The sequence below is a fragment of the Aptenodytes patagonicus genome, chromosome 4 (genome assembly GCF_965638725.1).
Source record: "Aptenodytes patagonicus chromosome 4, bAptPat1.pri.cur, whole genome shotgun sequence".
Taxonomy (NCBI): Eukaryota; Metazoa; Chordata; class Aves; order Sphenisciformes; family Spheniscidae; genus Aptenodytes; species Aptenodytes patagonicus.
In genome coordinates this window covers 12,939,975-12,957,827 of record NC_134952.1, presented here as the reverse complement: position 1 = coordinate 12,957,827, position 17,853 = coordinate 12,939,975, and the positions used below count along the sequence as shown (strand labels likewise).

Genomic DNA, 17,853 nt, shown 5'->3' with positions numbered 1-17,853 from the left:
TCCCCGCCGCTGCTCACCCGGGGCGCGGGCGAGCGTGCCCGCGACCCCGCGTGTGTCCGTGTGTGCGAGAGCCCCCCCGCCGCCCGGCGTTTCGGCGCGGGCCAGCAGATGGCGGCGCCGCCCCGGCTGGGCGCGCAGCCCCGCACACGCCGCTGCCGCGCGAGCCCCGCTCCGGTTACAACCCTCCCCCGCCCCCGCCCTCCGCGGCGGTGTCTCCCTCCCCGCCACCTCCCCGCCTGTCACTACCACGCCGGAGAGCCACCATGGCGCACGGCGGGCCACGCGTGTCCGCCGCCGCCGCTCCGCGCGGGGCCGCCCGCCTGCCGCCGCCGCCGCTGCCGCTGCTGCTGCTGCTGCTGCTGCTGCTGCCGCTGCCGCCGCTGCTGGGCGCCGCCGCCGCGCTGCGCTGCGCGGAGCCCTGCGGCCGCCCGCGCCCCGGAGCCCTGACCCGCGGGGCGCGCAGCCCGCCGGAGCCGCGGCGCGGCGGCGGGGCGGCGGCGGGGGGCAGCCGCTCCAGGAGAGCATCCTCGGCGGCGGGCCGGGAGCAGGTCTCCCTCATCAGCACCTCCTTCGTGCTGAAAGGGGACGCGTCTCACAACCAGGCGATGGTGCACTGGACGGGCGAGAACAGCAGCGTGAGTGCGAGGGGCAGTGCGGGCGGGGCGGGGGGGGTGGTGTCCCTGCCCTTACCCCTGCCCATACCATTGCTTTGCTCCCCCAACTTGCGGGGCGCAGCCTGCCGCTGCCGCCTGCGCTCCGCCGGGCTCGGCGCGGCCGGAGCGCGCTGCTCCCGCTGCCCGGCCGGGGGCGCGGGGGTCCCCGCGGGCCGCTCTCGGGGCGACCAGCGCCCCGACGACCGATGAGGTGCCGCTGGGAGGCGAAGCGCCGCCGGGGTCGAGCCGCTCCCGCGCACCCTCTGCCACTTCCCCAGAAGTTTGGAAAGTTTGCGAGCGCGCATCTTGCAGAGGGGCCGGGTGCGCGGTGTGCGCCGCGCTGCGAGGAGGGGGGGGGAGGGCTTGGCCCCGGAGCGGCGAGCCGGTGCCCGTGTGTGATCGGCGTGCCCCCGGGGCTGTGCGAAGGTCTCCGGGTAAAGGAGGGGCAGGGGGCGAGCTACGGCGCGGGAATTATCTCCTCCAGCCCCGCATAAAGTCCCAAATTAAATTGTCGAGGTTTAATCGATTCACCTCGATTCAATCATCCCCGTGTAATCTTCCCGCGCCGCGCTCTGCTTCCTCAAGCGCCGGGGAAAGAAAAACCCCAAACAAAACAAAAATCAAATAAAACCCAGCCCCGGGCTTGAGGTGGATGTGAGCGGCAGGAGCGGGTGAGCGGGGCGGCCCCGCGGCGGATCCGCCCGGCGGGCGCGGAGCCTCGGCCACGGCGCGGGGCCTCTGCCACGGCGCGGGCGGTGCTCGGGGAGGGCTGGGGCCGGGCGGGCCTCCCTCCGGCACGGCCCGGGGCTTCACCCCGCCGGGGGCGCGGGGTGATTCCCGCAAAGGTCAGGGAATAGCAGCAGTTCTCCGAGGATTTTTACAGCCTCATCGATGGATAAAAGTCGCGCGCTGGGACCCGTGTTACTGCATTCGAGCATCGGTGTTCACAACTTTTCACAGTAAAAGCAGTGTGCCTTGCCTTTATTATTTAATTACCTATTTTAGACAGCAACTCTCACGGTGAGCACCCATAATCTATTTTTAACTCATTTTCAATTTCAGCTAGTCTTCATTTCTTTATGTATCGACCCATTAATGGTTGTGTATTTGCACGAGTGGTTTCAGGGATTTGCTGCTTCTAATTTATCCTTCACTGAAACATTATATCATAACAGTGAGCGTCATAGGTAAATATTACATAGCACCTTGCACTGTCTGTGTAACTTCATAGACAGGAAAATATCGTTATGAAGGCTCAAGATCAACTTTCTCCTGGAGGATTTTAGTGTTTCTGGAAAACTCTTGTGTGTTTTTACTACAGTTCAGCTAAGCTCGGACTGGGCTTGAACTTTGTGAATTCAGCATAAAGTTTACTTAAACTTGGCTCAGTTCAGAGAGCTTGTGTTGTACTTCTCATAAGTGTGTGAATTATCATCCTTTCGCTAGGATCTCAAGTCCTGTCTTTTGCCTGTTTTGCTAGGGAGTCAACCAGGATGTGGAGCTGCTAAGGCTCCACGGGCGAGGATACAGTGATTCCCTTGAGCATGCTGAGCGCTTGTGTTAATGCTCTTGTCTAATCAGGTGTCAGAGTTGGAGTCAGCATCATAAAGCTTGACACTTTCAAAGGCAGTTTTTGATTTGCTCAGGAAGGAAGCGTAAGATGATGGCCATTTTCTGTGAAAAGAAAACGCTGCAGATCAGTAGCATCAGCTATTCTGATTCTGTCCTTCCTCCATTTCTCTGCTGTTAGACTGCTGCAGTTTTTTGTGGACAGTGCTTGCAGGCTGTTAGGACTACTCCCTTGAAGAATTCAGTATTAAAAAGTTGGCATAAGTTCATTTTTTGACATAAAAGGCAAGTAACAGCTTTCATGCAAAGCGCTCTGCACTCTAAAACGAATATAGTAGAACCTTGCTAATCCACGTTTATAACTAGTGGTCTCTCCTTGCCTCTCTGCAAAGATTTAATAACAGATGCTGCAGTGGGGGCTTGTATTGCTAAAATGTTATTATTTTTTCACGGTATGCTACAGTTCACTTACTAGAATACTACCAAGTAGTCTCTTCACAAGCAAAGATAAATGGCAACTGTCAGAATAGATGAAAGTGCTTACAGTCTTTGCTGCAACTTAGTTCTTTTTTGTTTGCTTAGTTACTATCTACTAATTCAGTCTTGCAGGATGATACTCTCATCATGAATGCCTGCAGACGTTCTACAGTATTTACACACTCAATAAAAAATACTTTTGTAGAGTTACTCTAAAAAGTACGTTGCTTACTCTGCCTGCCATTGGATGATTACCATCAAGCAAGACTGGATTTGAACGAGTGACCTGGTAATGAAAGACTCTTTGCTGCCTTAACCCAAATGAGAGCAGCTGGTCCTTTTGCACTGGATGTTTTACAGTGTGACTGTCAGCATTTTTTTTGCACCTTCTTTTCTTGTTAGCTTTGTTTTATTGCATGCTTCCAGTAGAAGAGCTGATTTTAACAGAGGCTTCCAGAGAAACATGATTTGTAAAGACAGTCTGTAGAATCTTTTTTTTTTTTTTTAAAAGAAGTGGAAGAAATATATTAAGCCCAATGGAAGCAGGATGGGCTTAAAGGGTTTGGGGAGAATTTTGCTGCCTGTATTTATGTGAGATTAAAACAATTGAAAATAAGTACCTGATCCAAAACATATTTAAGGTAGTCTTGAATGTTTGTTTGTATAGATATGTATGTATGTATTTATTTTACTCAGAGTTAAGTGTTTGGAGGTAGGAACGCTAGGATCCAGTGCTTCTCAAACCTGGCACCTTACCCTGCATTCTTAAATCTATGGCAAATCTTGCCTTGCCTCAGAAGCACAGGCTTGAGCCGTGAAGCGCTGTTCTGTCCCAAGCACGTTGCAGTTGAGGGGAGGACTGTCATTCATAACAGTGGGGTTTTGGATCAGGCCCTGCGAACCTCAGGAGGCGCTAAGTAATCTTAAAGTGTCACCACACACATTTGGCACCTCATTGGAGGTACTCAGCACTTTGTAAACCAAGGAGCTAAACTAGTTTCTTTACCCTTTACAGCTGTGTGGCTGAAAATTTGACAGTGATGAGCTCCAGATGACCATATATCCTCTTAAACACCTCACCTAGTAAAATAAATGAAGAAGAAATATGCAGTAGGATTATTCCTTTGAGCTCTGTGATGGAGAGACAAATAACCATAAAAGCAGAGGGGGCAGCTGCTTCTCTGAGGGATGTTCACCTGCATGAATAGTTCACTGAAAGTGCTACCATGGAGTACTCGTGTGTGGATCAAGGGCAAATAAATAAATTTGAAAGGGGCAGACGTTAGGTTGATAGGCACATGGAGCTTTAAAAAAATTATTTACATCTTGTAAATCCTCCTGTGCCACAATAATAGGAGCATGTGATTTCTGGTTGCATGAGATGTCTTGAAAGAAACTAAGGAGGTTATAAATTAAATTGGTCCTCTCTCCTCCCCCTTCTTTTCTGTACTGTAGAAGAATGGCGTGTACTTTATTATCCTCTCCTAATGCCATTAGTTTTGTGAACTGGAGAAATGGTGGATTTGATAGCAGAGTATATGGTTGCACTGATTGTAAAGTGAGCTTGAATAACTGGGGAAGATCACTGTACGCTTCCTTGCTTTGTCGAGAGCGAGCTGTGCAGGGAGGTATGCAAATTGCTTCCTGTTTTGTGTCCTCATTACTTTTATTTTGTACTCTAATAATTAATTATTTATAAATTCCATAAACGATAAGCCTGTCCCTGACTTTTCTTGACAGTGGGATACATAGTTAAAACCATTGCTAGTGATGCAAGTCTTGCAAAGCTAGTCCTTGTAACATCAAGAGTGTATCTATCTGGTTAGTGAATTCCTACAATTAGTATTTCTGCTCTCTGTCCCCTATGCCCACAGAAATCTGTTGTGCGCTATTACTTTCAAACAAAGGCTCATGCAAGTGGAACTAATTTCCTTTCCAGTCTTAAAATATCATAAACTGAAGACATGACAGGTGGGTGGTGCAGTGCACCATTTACTCTGGTAGGGGCTAGTGACTGACATTTGTGTAACTGATAAATAACATGGAGTTGTGCATCGGAATATATACAGGTAGCGTGCTTACAGAATAGCCTCTTACTGTGTTAAGCTGAATATGTATGTTCCCAGATTTACTAAAAATACACTACCCTTTCTGATTTGGGGAAAAATAGTCAGTTGATGACAGCTTTTAAAAACCCTACTTTTCCTTAGAAGAGACCTTATAGTCATCCCAGGAGCTTTTTTGTGCTAGGTAAACAACTTTCTTTGCAAAACTATATTCTTTTTGACTCTCCTGGAGAATTCCCATTGTGCATTAATACTAGCTGATGTAAAAAACAATCAAAGCCAAAACAGAAATAAGGGAAGAATGAGACTCATATTCACAATTGATTTTGATTCATGGGCTGCTCTTCATGCTGTGTGCAGACTGCTAAAGTGTTGTGAACAGGACTTTGGCCAACTAGTTCTAAGCCTGCAGTTTCATGGTGCCAGTATTTCCTTTTTTTTTGTTTGTTGTCAAAATATTAAGTCCATGCAGGCACTTACTTGTCCAGTAAGTTGATGTCATGATCCCTCATAAACATGTAGCTCTTTGTTATGGAAAATAAACATAAATATACATGCAATTTTTTCCAGTCTTAATATTTAGCAGCACCTTATCAGAAAGGAAGGTTTATCGCACACCTACAGAAATTGCTACACACAAAAACTTTAGCTGATCCAGACTTTTCTGTATTTGATATACAGATACTGTGTTTAATTTAAAAAATATTACTCTTTGAGATACAGTTTCACCATATATGATTTATACAGTCTAGTGATCACTAAATGTATTCCTTTGGCAGATATTTTATTTAATTGGTTTTCTGTTTTGTTCAGTTTGCAATAAATTTTGCTGAGAGGATCTATAAAAAGCATTGACTTCAATATTACTGTAGCAGAATCTGTAATGGTAAATGTAATTACCTATCCAAACTGAGCAAAAGTCCATGTGTGGTAAGGTTTTGGTGCTGTTTTGCCGGAGTAGCAAGACTACTTTTTATGAAACTAAAGGGAGCATGAGGTCAAAAATCCTGACAGCTCAGACCTTTGATAAATGGCATATACATTGCAAAGTGAAAGGCAGATTACCCATAGGGAGGGGTTTTTTTTTAAATTCCTTGAGATGATAGTGCGATAAGAAACAAACAGAAACCAAACCCAATAATCATATTTGACTGGAACAGCAGAATCCCACACGGAAAGCAGAATGATTTTAATCTGACTGAAGTAACTCTGGAGTTTAACATCTTTTTTTCTTCTTTTTTTTGTCACGGTATAAAGTTTATGGCTTACTTCATTTATTTGCTTCTACCAGCCTCTGTTTTCCCTCTCTTCCAGGCCTACAGCTTGCTAGTCGTGTCGCTGCCTGTTGAGCTCTCTCCACATTTTGGGAAATTCTAGCTGCTAAAGAAAAGAGAGCGCACCTCTTCTCGTCCCCTGACACTTAAAATTGATACATACTTTAATTAGTAAGTGTGTGTTTCAAACGTGCTTGAAAGTCCTCCTCCATCCACAGCCCTCCACACCTGCAATCACGCTTGGTTTTACCTGGTTTGCTGGTTTAAATGGCGTTGCCTGGTTTGCTTAGGAGCATGCTACTAGCAGCCTTAGCATGAGTAGGTACTATTGTGCTGACATTGGGACGAGCTCAGAGAGTTTAAATCTAGGAGGGAAATTTACTGGTGAACACTAAAGACAGACACCAGATTGAAATCCTATCTCTGATACTGCTGATGTATTATGTGTGCATGATAAACCAAATCTGGCTTAATACCAATCGTTACATATATGTTTAGGCTCTTGATAGCAGGTTCACATATCACAGTGGGAACATAATGCATTCTTCCCAAGCTTGACAGTGTTAGGGATCTACTGATACAGATCTTTGGAGAAAGAAATGAGGACATCCCTTTTGATTTTATTAAAATTCAATAGACGAGTAGATTCTTTTTGAAAGAACAGAAGGGGAAAATGATGAGCTTTTCAGAAAAACAGTAATTGTTCTGCTAAAATGGGAAGTTCTGTGAGGTGTGTACTGATTTATGAATCTAAAACATGAAATTGCCCAGATTACGGAAGTTTTTATGCCAAGCCCTTTGTATGTCCAAATAAAATATTTTCATAGAATCATTTAGCTTGGAAAAGACCTTTAAGATCATCGAGTCCAACTGTAAACCTAACACTGCCAAGTCCACCAACACTGCCAAGTCCACCATGGTCCTGTCAACTAAGACCGAAGGATGTTAGCATAAGGAAAGATAATCTGCAGTACAGTGCAAGTGAGATCCTTCTAGTTCCTGAAAGCACAAATTCATTTAAGCAAAGGCTGAAAGTGTAGGTTGAAAGTAGTCTGCAGTATATGACTGCTCACTGTAGCTCAGGATGAAACTTGATGACCTGCAACATTCCTTTGGCATTTTTATTCCCATAGTCTCACATTCTTTACCAACCATTCCCATCCCCAACCCTCTGCCCCAGTAATAATAATTTAAAACCCTAACAAACCATCAAGGACAAAACCACTGTTGAAAGAAATACTGGATGGGATCCTTTGTCGTGCCTAACTTCAGCCTTCAAGTCTAAGCTTGGACTTCTGCAGTAGGAAGGAGGTGGAGATGGTCCCTGGGTTGATCTCTCCCCTGACAATCTTAACATCTGTACTTGAGAAAGCTTGGATTAGTTGACTTCTGAAAGCATGTATCTCTCTCCACTTATTGTAGAGGGGGCTAGATGACAAACTTTGATAAAACACAGAATTTATTTAAAGTTATTGCTAACCCAAATGTCTGGAGTTTATTGCTGTTGCAGTTATTTCCTTACTTACTTATTGTAGCATAGCTGTTGGAGTTTCAGTTATGGATTAAGACTCTGTTGTGGTAGATACTGCACAACCCCAATGCAAAAATAAAGGTGCAGCTCTAAAGACTTTATAATTACAGTTCTACCTGCATACATCCCTGAGAAGCAGAATTACATGCTTAAAGGATGTACATTGACAGAAATTACCTAAAGGTCTAAGTTTCAGTCCAAGGGCTGCTCCAACAGCTGTTTAAGTATTTTTTTTTCTAATGACTTGGAATATTCATACATAAGCAGTCATTGGGACAAGGCCTAAAATTTCTCCTCCGAGTTGAGAGTTAGTCAGGAGTTTAGAAACATGCCCACTCTGTATGTATATATGTAGGTGTGTTTTTCTGTCAATCTCTCCTTTGTCCAAACCAGTAGATCGGCAATGCATCAAGAAAAAGTGGAACAGTTTTAGCAGTAAGGGTTGTGAGTCTGTTCTGGCAGGAGATGTGTATTTCAACTATTCATGCAGAAGGGGGAATTAGACCCTTCTGCTGGGTGAGCACTCTAACCCTGGTGCTGTTGTGCAAGAGTGAGGAGGGCAGTGTCACCTCCTGTGAGAAGCTGTGTTTCAAAGGGAGTTGCCACTGTGTGCTGTGAAATGCTCAGCGTTGTAGGTGTGTGCTGGCACATCTGCTGGACTCGCTGGCTTTGCTAAGGTGACTGGAGAAAGTGCTGTGTTTATGGATCCTATTGGCTTTTGTCAGCCCTGTGTGAGGCTGTTGTGGAAAGAGGAAAGATGCTGAGGTGCTGCTGTCTCGCAGGACTGAGAGTGTGTGTGCTGTCCTTGGCAGAGCTGGTGATGCTCTGCGTAGCCCCATCACCATGTCCATGAACTCTGAAGCGGTGCTGTGGTATTCACGGTGGTACCTTGGGGAAATTTGAGGCTTGGCCAGAGGTAGAGCGTGAGGTTCCAAATAAATGGCTGTTGGGTAAAGTTGAAGCTGAATAGGAGTACCAAGGAACTTTGCCAGTTACCTCACCAGTATCCTCTGAAATAGCACTTGCATTACATAGATTTTGTGCCTCAGTTTCCCACCTGCAATGTGAGAATAACGGTACTTCCCTGTCCCTTAGGATTCCTGTTGTTCTAAATAAGTTGGGCACTTTGATACTAAAGTAATGGTTATCACCTAAACACCGAAAAGAGGCAGGACCATAGAAAATCACATCTATGGTTTCTATTTTCCTTTGACTGTTTCACAGTACAGTGTAGGAATTAGAGAAGAAAAGGCTCTCACAGGTCATGCAAACTTCTCTGCTTGTTCTGATGTTTGTTTTGACCAGGGCTCCTTTTAATGTGTAGTCCAGTTTAATTTAAATGCCTAGAGTCTGGCATTTCAAGATCATTGAACAGACTTAAGATTATGTGACTAAAAACATTTTCAGTGAAACTTAACCTGTATTTAGCATGATTTTTTCTGCCCTCATTGACTGGTATACTGAAATAAGTGTGCTTCTTTCTCGGTGTTTGTACCTTTCCTACTCTTGTAGAGTAGTAATTATTTCTCTGAATAACATTTATTTTGGCCTTTAAAATTTTCCTTTACAACTCACTTTTCCTAGCTCTTTAATTGCACCATCTGGATAGGACAGTACCTACATATAATAGTACCTACCTACTGTGTATTTGACTGGCACATTTTTAGAAATGTACATACACACAGACGTTATTGTTCATTTCTGGCTTCCCTCTTAATCACTCTAATGTCCTCGTGATTATCTGTGTTTTCTAAAAAGAAAACTGCAGAACAGTAAGTAGTGGGTTTTTTTTAAAAAAAAGATAAGTCATAAAAACACTTAAATAATTTGGTCATTAGCAAAAAAGCTAATTTCTGTGTTTTCTGTGCAGTAACATTGTTAAAAGTTTGTTTTAGTAGATGAAGTAGATGTATTTAATGTTTATTTTTTCCCCATTCACTTTATGAAATCTGTTTCTTTCATGGTATTTGGAAGCTCATCGGAGGTACGGCAAAACTGCATGAAGTGTCGTAGAAGTGTATTTGCAAGCACCAACTACCGGGACATGTCCTTATTCCTACTGAGCAGTAGGCCCATGTTTACTGGCCAGTGTGTTCAGTTTTAGCAGACGGCAACCTACACTCTGTGAAAACACATTTTTTATCATCACTGTTGCTGTCTCTTCTCTGCTCCCCAGACTGAAAGTGCCACAGGGAAAGAACAGCAAGATGAGCAAGATGTGGTGTACTGGGGCTCTGCTGCGAGTTGGTGGCATTTAGGTGCTTCTGTAATACCAATAAATAATCATGATGATGACTGAGGATTGAGCTGTTCCACCTGTAAATTCTAGCAGTGCATAGCCTGGCCTCCCTAACTGAAGAACTACAGTAGAGAAAAGTTGCTTTTCTCAGGTATTGAAGAACAGCCTGTTTATGGTTAATGCATTCCCATGCTTGCCTCCACCAGCAATTGTCACTGCAAGACAGATGCCCAAGGGGATGGAGCAGGAGGGTTAGAGGAATATGTTGGAATCACTCTTTGAGCTTTGGGCAGTGTTTCACAGTGTTAAATGTGACTGATTCTGAAGAAATAGTTGTTTCTTCATTGAAAACACAATTGTAGCAGGGGATGGTAGGTTGCCATAAAATCCTCCCGGGTCTAAGTTCAATAAGATATTTTTCCTGTGTTTGCTAGCAGAAAAATACCTTGTATACCTCCTCTTTTCGGAGGACTGGAACTGCCTGTGAGTCTAAGGCATCTAAATCTGCAGCAGTACTTGTTAAATCTTGCCATTTATGGAAAGCAGAATATTCTTTTCTCAGTTCTTTTATGCTCCTAGGCATTGTGTTGGGTGTTCAGCACAAGTAGGCATCAATGTTAACATAGGTAGTGGTAAGAGTATAGCCCTGAGGGAACTTGTGAACCCCTTTTATATGGGCAGCTCTTTTTTATGCATGGTTTTTGTGGGGCTCCATGGATGAGGCATAAGAACAGAAACAAACAAAAGCAACACGTGCCAGCGACAGGTGGATTACTTTCTGAGTGCCAATCTTTGTCAATCAATTACCGCCACAAGGCAATGGGGACCCATTGGGATGTAGTGCACATACACAGCGCTGCAACATTCAGCCTGTTCCATAGCTCGTGAGGTGAACTGTGGGGAGATTTGTAGCAGCAAATGCCTGGAGATGCCCAGGGACCTGGCTGGTGACGCTGGAGACCATAACCACATGCAGTTGGATGGCACAGAAACACTAATGCTCTTTTGCCCAACTCACCTCAACCTGCAGTGATCTCCCCAGTGGGAAAGGAAGTCAAAATCAAATGATTGGGATCTGCTATGTGTTTGTGTGTTTGTACTTACAGGCTCTAATCTTTATGATTCTTAACTAAAACCCCAGTATCCTACTCACGACAGGTTGGTATTAACATACTTCTATATCTAAGTTCCCAGCTGGTTTTTAGAGCGAGAGCACTCTGCTCTTTCTGAGCACTTTATGGGGCCCTGTTGAGAGTAGTAAGGGTTCACACTAGATTTGGCTGCTACGTATTGGTTTGCAGGTATGCTATGTGAACATCATTCCTTCTGGCCTCTCTCATTTTAGTCTTGTAAACCGCACAAGTTTAATTGATGTGTATGGGCCTTTGGAGTCTTGGGTATTGTAGTATTTCATGTGGTTAGAGCATAGAAGCAAGCAGGCATATGAACTAAAAAGCTTTCCTCTCCCAGGCTCAGATGCCCCCACACAGGCACCAGGACTTCGTCAGAATTGCAGCTTTTCATTTAGAGGGCCATTTCTTATTTTGCTAATTTGTTTGGCTTTTAATCAGTGGTTTCTTATGTTTCCCTGCCTGTTACCCAACCACATAATGACAAGCATGTCAAAAGGTCTCAGCTGCCTTGAGAGCAGTCTTGAAACATGTTCTTTTCCCTGAGTGAGAAGTACAAACTGAACAGAAACTATGCAAAACATCTATGTTGGGAATATGGTGGCTTTGGAGTGGGAGCTGTGTCCTGAGCACCAGTGACAGACTACAGAGGACTGGCGGTGAACTCCCTGGTTGCCCTTGGCTGTGCTGGTGCTCGGGGTAGAGAATTGGGAAGCTGTTACTATTGGTGGTCCTGAGCTTTTCTTTCCCTCTGTATGAAGGAGGCCGGTACTGGCGGAGTCAGCTGAGACCTGATCTTGTTCTTTTTGAGGTTTCCCAGCCTGATAGGAAAAACAAATATGAAAGAATCCAGAGTTATTTTTTCCTCTCTTGTATGTGACATCCACCGAGGTGCTGCTGAGCACATGCAGGAGGGAGGAGGATGTGTGGATGGAGCAAAAGTGCCCATATTTTTGGAGCAAGCAGCCCACTATCAATGTTTTAAATTTCTCTTGGGTCACAAATATTATTATTAAACTCTGTCTAAAACCACTGTAAAGAAGAGAAGCAAGAAAGTATGTTGCGCATCAGCTGAACAGCATTTTTGTAGCTCCGTGAAACCCACTTTGTGATTCACTGATTAAGCTGTTGGCTCCCACCAGCTTCTGCCAAGGAAATGCATTCCCCTGCATATAGGCTGAATTGGGCACCCCTGCTTAAAAATTGTAAGGTGTAGCTCAGTGAACACGTTTTCAGTTCATAATGAAATACATATGTTCATCTTCATGCAGCATCTCTCAAGGGCTACTGTGTGGAGCACTGAGGGCCGCTAACAAGATCTCCTCTTCCTTCCTTCCTTCCTTCCTTCCTTCCTTCCTTCCTTCCTTCCTTCCTTCCTTCCTTCCTTCCTTCCTTCCTTCCTTCCTTCCTTCCTTCCTTCCTTCCTTCCTTCCTTCTTTCCTTCCTTCCTTCCTTCCTTCCTTCCTCCCTCCCTCCCTCCCTCCCTCCCTCCCTCCCTCCCTCCTTCTTCTTCCAACTGCTTTAAAACAGATGGTTTTTTAAAAAGTGGGCTACATTTAGAGGGTTTTGAGCCTTGCTATTCCTTTTATAATCTCATTGCTCCTGGAGAACTCTTTTAAGAGACAGCGATTTTTAAATTCGTTGTATAAGCACCTTGTGCCCTATGGTCCATTTCTTTATTTAAAAAACCCTTGGGGGAGAGGAGGGAGATAATTGATATCAGGCTACCATATAAAATCAGTGTGAGAGCTAGGTTATTAGCTGGTAAATTATCAATATAAGTTTTTTTTTTTAGTTTAGCTAACTGCAGAAAAGCCACTTCTTAAACTGGCACAAACTGGCACAATTTAAGAATTGAATGAAAGGCAAGCTTCTTCGTCAGCGAGTGGACTTGGTTTGGCTTGGTCAGTCTGCAAGCACGCAGGAATGTTTGAGCTGCTTTTGTATGTGCTTCTGAGGCAAGAGATGTTTTATGAACACTAGAGCTGCATGAAAAGAAGACCCTCCACTTCCTGTTTGAATCAATGTCCATATTATTGTGAGGGATTACATCTTGGCTCTAATGTTTGTGACTGCGAAGAGACTGTTCCTGAAGATGGGAATGCAAGGCTAGAGAAGGATATAATCTTTATCTTGTTTGCAGAAACTGCCAGCAAGTCTGGTTATTGCATTGCTGTATTTTGTGAAGTATATTGAGGCTCCCTGAGGGAGCAGGACTCAGTCCAACGCGATGTTTCACAGGGGTCGGTAGCTCAGAAGTCAAGCCCGTTGAGATGAGAGCACTGAAATTCACATTTAGGCATAGACTGTGTGCCAGGAAATAATATAAAGAGTTCATAGTCTTTGATCCACAGTCTGTTGTATGTGGAGGGTTTGCAAAAAATATGCAAGCTTTTTATTTTTTGTAGCAACTAAAGAGACTTGTATTTATTAACTGAACCTGATTGTCACAGTCACTATCACTCAGTGAGAAACTCTGCTCCCCTTTAGGCAACTTCTGCATCTGTCCTTTGTTTCTGTTACTTTTCTGTCTGCTTTTTTGTATGTCTCTCATTCCTCCTCCCTCCTTTCTTTTCTCTGTCTGTGTGTCTCCTTTGTTATTCTCCCTTCATTTCATTCTCTGTATTGAATCACCTTTCTCACCCCTGAGGGCTTAAACAGCATCATCTTCCCCGTTCCATCTGGAAAAAACGATCTTCAAAGACATGGTTAGTAATGACACAGACATGTCATCAGTTTAGGAGCTGCCATTCCAGTGAATATAGATGGTCACACTTGGTCACATGTTGTCTGTAGGCTTGGACAGACAGCGCAGCATTGCTTAAGGAAATCTTGCGTTCATGGCAGTATCTGTAGCTCTAGAGGATAGCAATAGCAGATGTTTAAAAAAACCATTGTCCCCAAAATACATGATCTAAATGGAAACTGGCCCAGGAGCAGTGTATTTCACCTCGTGCCCCCAGGCTAAAGCTGTGAAGTCATCTCTCAAACTGACCTAGGGTTAGTTTTGGACTGGGGACATGACAGAGTGCTTCTGTGTCAAGCTTCTGGGTGAGTTTAAATGAGCATAATTAGGAATGAAAGACTCAAAATCCCATTTCCAGTCATCCAGTTCTGTAATCTGCACATGCCATCTAATAAGAATTTGTATACTACCCATCACTGGAATTACGCTGCTGCTCATCGAGGTTTAATTGAAAAAGAATCATAATCTATTCAGTGTTAGATTTAATGCATAAATGAGGTATTGTGAGCAAAACACAACTTCTGAAATGTCTACTACCATGGATTTTATTGTCTGGATTAAGTTCAGATATTAGTGCATGTCATTCTGATATTTAGGTGATGTCATTCTGATATGTGACTTTGCCAAGTATGCCTCATTATTACTTTTTGTAACCTATAGGCAATGAATTCTTTTTTCCTTTAAACGAAATGAAATATTTACAAGCTGTTCCTTATTGCAGGAATTTAAATGAATGAAGCTTCTTTTGAAAACAAATGCAAGCTGAGGAAAGCAAAGACAGCAAATGAGTGTGAAGCTGTCGTAGGAGGGAAATTCTGCAGCTCATATATGCAAGCTCTGTGGCTTTAGCTGAGCCTTGAAAACATGGGAGTCAAAAGCAGGAAAGTGCTAAGGTCTTGGTTTCTGACACAGCTTGTTTCTCTGATGCAAGTGCACTTGCTGTGCAGTCACTACAGTTCATGGACTGAAAGAAGAGGAACAGATTTAGAGTGCTTTTATCTAACATGAAATTGATACTGTCTTATGGGAATGACTTCTAAGAAGAACATAAGAATGTCTGTGCTAGGCTAGACCCATGGATATCGAGGGAAGAGCATCAGACTCAGATGAATATTTTGTGATCCTTCACAAGACACCTTTCCTGGCCAACAGCAATTTGGGGCTCAGGGGTAACTGTAAGAGCTTCTCAGGTGCAAGAAGCATACCTTGTTTATAAACATGAAAATGAGGGGGAAGATGAGCTTATGTACTTAAATGCAGCAGTTAGTTAGTCAAAATTGCTAGTACTGAATTTCTATTGATTTCATCATCCTTTCCGCAAACCTAAATGAGTTCAAATTTTGGGGTATGTTTTCCAAGTGATTTAAATTTTGTGGCTCTGTAGCTACATTTTAGAATTTCAAAACCATTTCTCACTATATTGATTTAAATAGTATTTAAATTCCAACAAATTATATAAAATAACAAGTAGACATGTCAACACATAATTTACGAAGTACTTTTCTACTGTAAGTTTCTCACCAAGTTGGGAAGTTTAAAGGGTACTACTTCTCTTGAGTGAATGTTGTTTTTAGAAAGAAAGATGCACGGCAAAAGTGGTTTTTAGATGTCTTTTTGTTTTTATGGAATTTATTAAAGCATCTTTTTAAAAATGTTGTGTGATGGTACTGTCATATAGAAAAAGTACTAAGTATCCTGAATGTTTTCCTTGGTTATTTAAAATTGAATAAGTGTTCATTAAAGGGACAACCTCATCTGAGCCAGGATTAATTTTAAATTCAAGCCATTATTCTCTTGGTACATAACCAATACAGTATGTGTTCTTATCAACAAGTGAGTCTCATTTTTAATTTATGAAAGTTTACCTCAGAGTATTCAAATGTCTTACCCTTTCCAAGTATTAAAAAAATGCCTTTGATGTCTCAGTGTTTGACTTTAAAACAGCTGATCTTCTGGTGTGCTGTATAATAAAATTGTTTTGATACATACAAGAAATGCTGCTTGTTCGTTCCAAGTTTGCATGGCATAATTAAGCTAGGTTTTTGTTCAGTAAAAATTGCTGATTCTGTTAAAATGAAAATCAGTCCTTTCCTCTTAAGTTACTTTAAGGCCAATTATTAAACAGGCATGATCAAGTTTCTTAGATGTGATGTGAAGTGCTGAAGGTGAATTTTTAAAATCTTCTTGCTCATTCTTATTTACAAATAGTTCATGATTTTTAAATAAAGATTTCTAGTGCTCTCTTTTCATTTTTAATATTGGATTGAAGGATATCAATAAAAACATTCAATTATAGTGGACTGTCTGTAGGCTCCACGGGAACCCGAGCCGTGATTAGATTTCTCAGCTAGAGTAGAGCAGCACCATTTCATTGACTTAAATTTCACCTATTGTGGCAGGATTCTTAGCTTTGATTTGTCTCACAGTTAGTGGAGTGTTCACAGTAATGGAAAAGGAGAGGTGCAGGAGCCTACAAAATGGGGAAAAGTAAACAGAAACAGGTAATATCACAAGAATTATATTTTAAATGTTGAATTCCACACTGTTCTTTCTTGCTGTTTTTCTTCTTCAATTTTTTCCCTAAACATTTCTATCCCTAAACATTTCTATATTATCGACTTCATCTAGAAAAAGCAAGCTTGTTAGCTTGAGCAGAGGTTTGTTGTTTTTTGCCTTTCTTTGTCTTCTCACCCCACCTTAGTCCTCTACCTTCCTTTCTATGGGTTGGTTAATTTAATCTTTCTAGCTGCTGTATTGGTTTGTTCAGCGTGACTAGGGTCAGCATGTTACATATGAAAGGCACGTCAGATGAAGGAAACTAATATCCCGATCAACTTACCATCACTGCAGATAGAGGGAAACCAGCTGGCATGAGTGAATTGATTTCTGCATCAATCTCCTTGCACAGGCAATCAGTTCAACAGAGAGAAACAAGACCTGAGTCGTCGTCACTTTCCTGTTGTAGAAGGCTCCCTATATTGGAGTCTCATTCTTCCGAATTCACTGATGCACTCTGCTGTCACTTAGCTATGACAGCAATAGCACTCCATACAGTATTATTGAACCCAAAGCCTGTAAAAGGCAACAGCAGGCTTCAGTGTGTTTTGGATCAGATCCTTAGGCTAGTGCTGCAACCGTACTAGTCACTATATTAGTTAAGAGGCATTTAAGCCCCAAAAGCGTTAGGAGGGATCTCTCATTGCTAACAGCATGAGGCTCATCCTGATAATAAAGCAGGACCAACTTTATTTGTAATTTTTTAGTGTACCCAGCTGCTTTTTGCAGTTTCTGAACCACATGCATGCTAATAATTCTGAGGAATAACACACAGTTTTAGTAGGCATCATTATTATATCTATGTGGGGAAAAGAACATGGTGCTTTCGCTCTTCTCCCTCAATTTTTTGGTGAAGGAACAGTAGTGCAGCAAGGCAGGTCTGTTCTATAATAAAAATTTTCAGGGCACTATAATGTATAACTTAGGTAATGACTTAAATAGTCAAGTTAAAGAGAAAACAATTAGAAGGCTAATTTGAATTCACCCTGCCCTATTACTGCTTAAGGATACTGACTGTAGAGTTCTGTTACTGCTTCATTTAGCTTGACTATTGCAATGACCTAACTCCTTCTGCGTCAGACTATTCTTGTTCGGATGTGAAGTAGAGTTTTTCTGTCGCTGGATCAGAGCATGTAGCACTTGTGGCTTTTCTGATACCGTGGAATTAGGAGCAAATAAGCTGACATTGGCTTACACAAGGGAACAGACTTGCGCTGCTTTGGTCCCAAAGGTGTCATTGGTTCTATTTGCATTACACGGTCAAATATTTGTATATGGTATCACTGAGGCTAACAAAAGGTTGTCATAGGGCAGTGTTTATGTCACAAATTGTGACATTTACTTGTTGATGGGATAGTATAATGTCAGCATGTCGCGGTGCAAATGTCATCATTTTGAGATGTGACAAATTGTCCCTAAGGGTAGACTTTTTAAGAGACCTTAATGGATGTTGGAAAAATGAATAGGTTTAGACTGATTTTATTTGTGTCGTATTTAGGAACAATCAGAAGTTTAGAAAGCAAAGCTTGCAGCAATTTGTATCACTTTTCATTCTTGAAGGGTCTTTGCTAATGTCACAAACTTCAATCATTATATACATGATGCTTCCTTA

General features: G+C 42.8%; 1 protein-coding gene across 3 annotated transcripts in view; it reads left to right on the top strand.

Moving 5' to 3' along the window:
- The first annotated feature begins 263 nt into the window (after nucleotides 1-263).
- The window catches only part of SORCS2 (sortilin related VPS10 domain containing receptor 2), a 636,731-nt gene continuing 619,141 nt past the window's right edge, over nucleotides 264-17,853 (top strand). For all 3 annotated transcript variants that reach the window (XM_076335889.1, XM_076335888.1, XM_076335892.1), the window contains exon 1: nucleotides 264-635. In XM_076335889.1, the coding sequence (XP_076192004.1) occupies nucleotides 264-635 (372 nt within the window). The remainder of the gene's footprint in view (nucleotides 636-17,853) is intronic.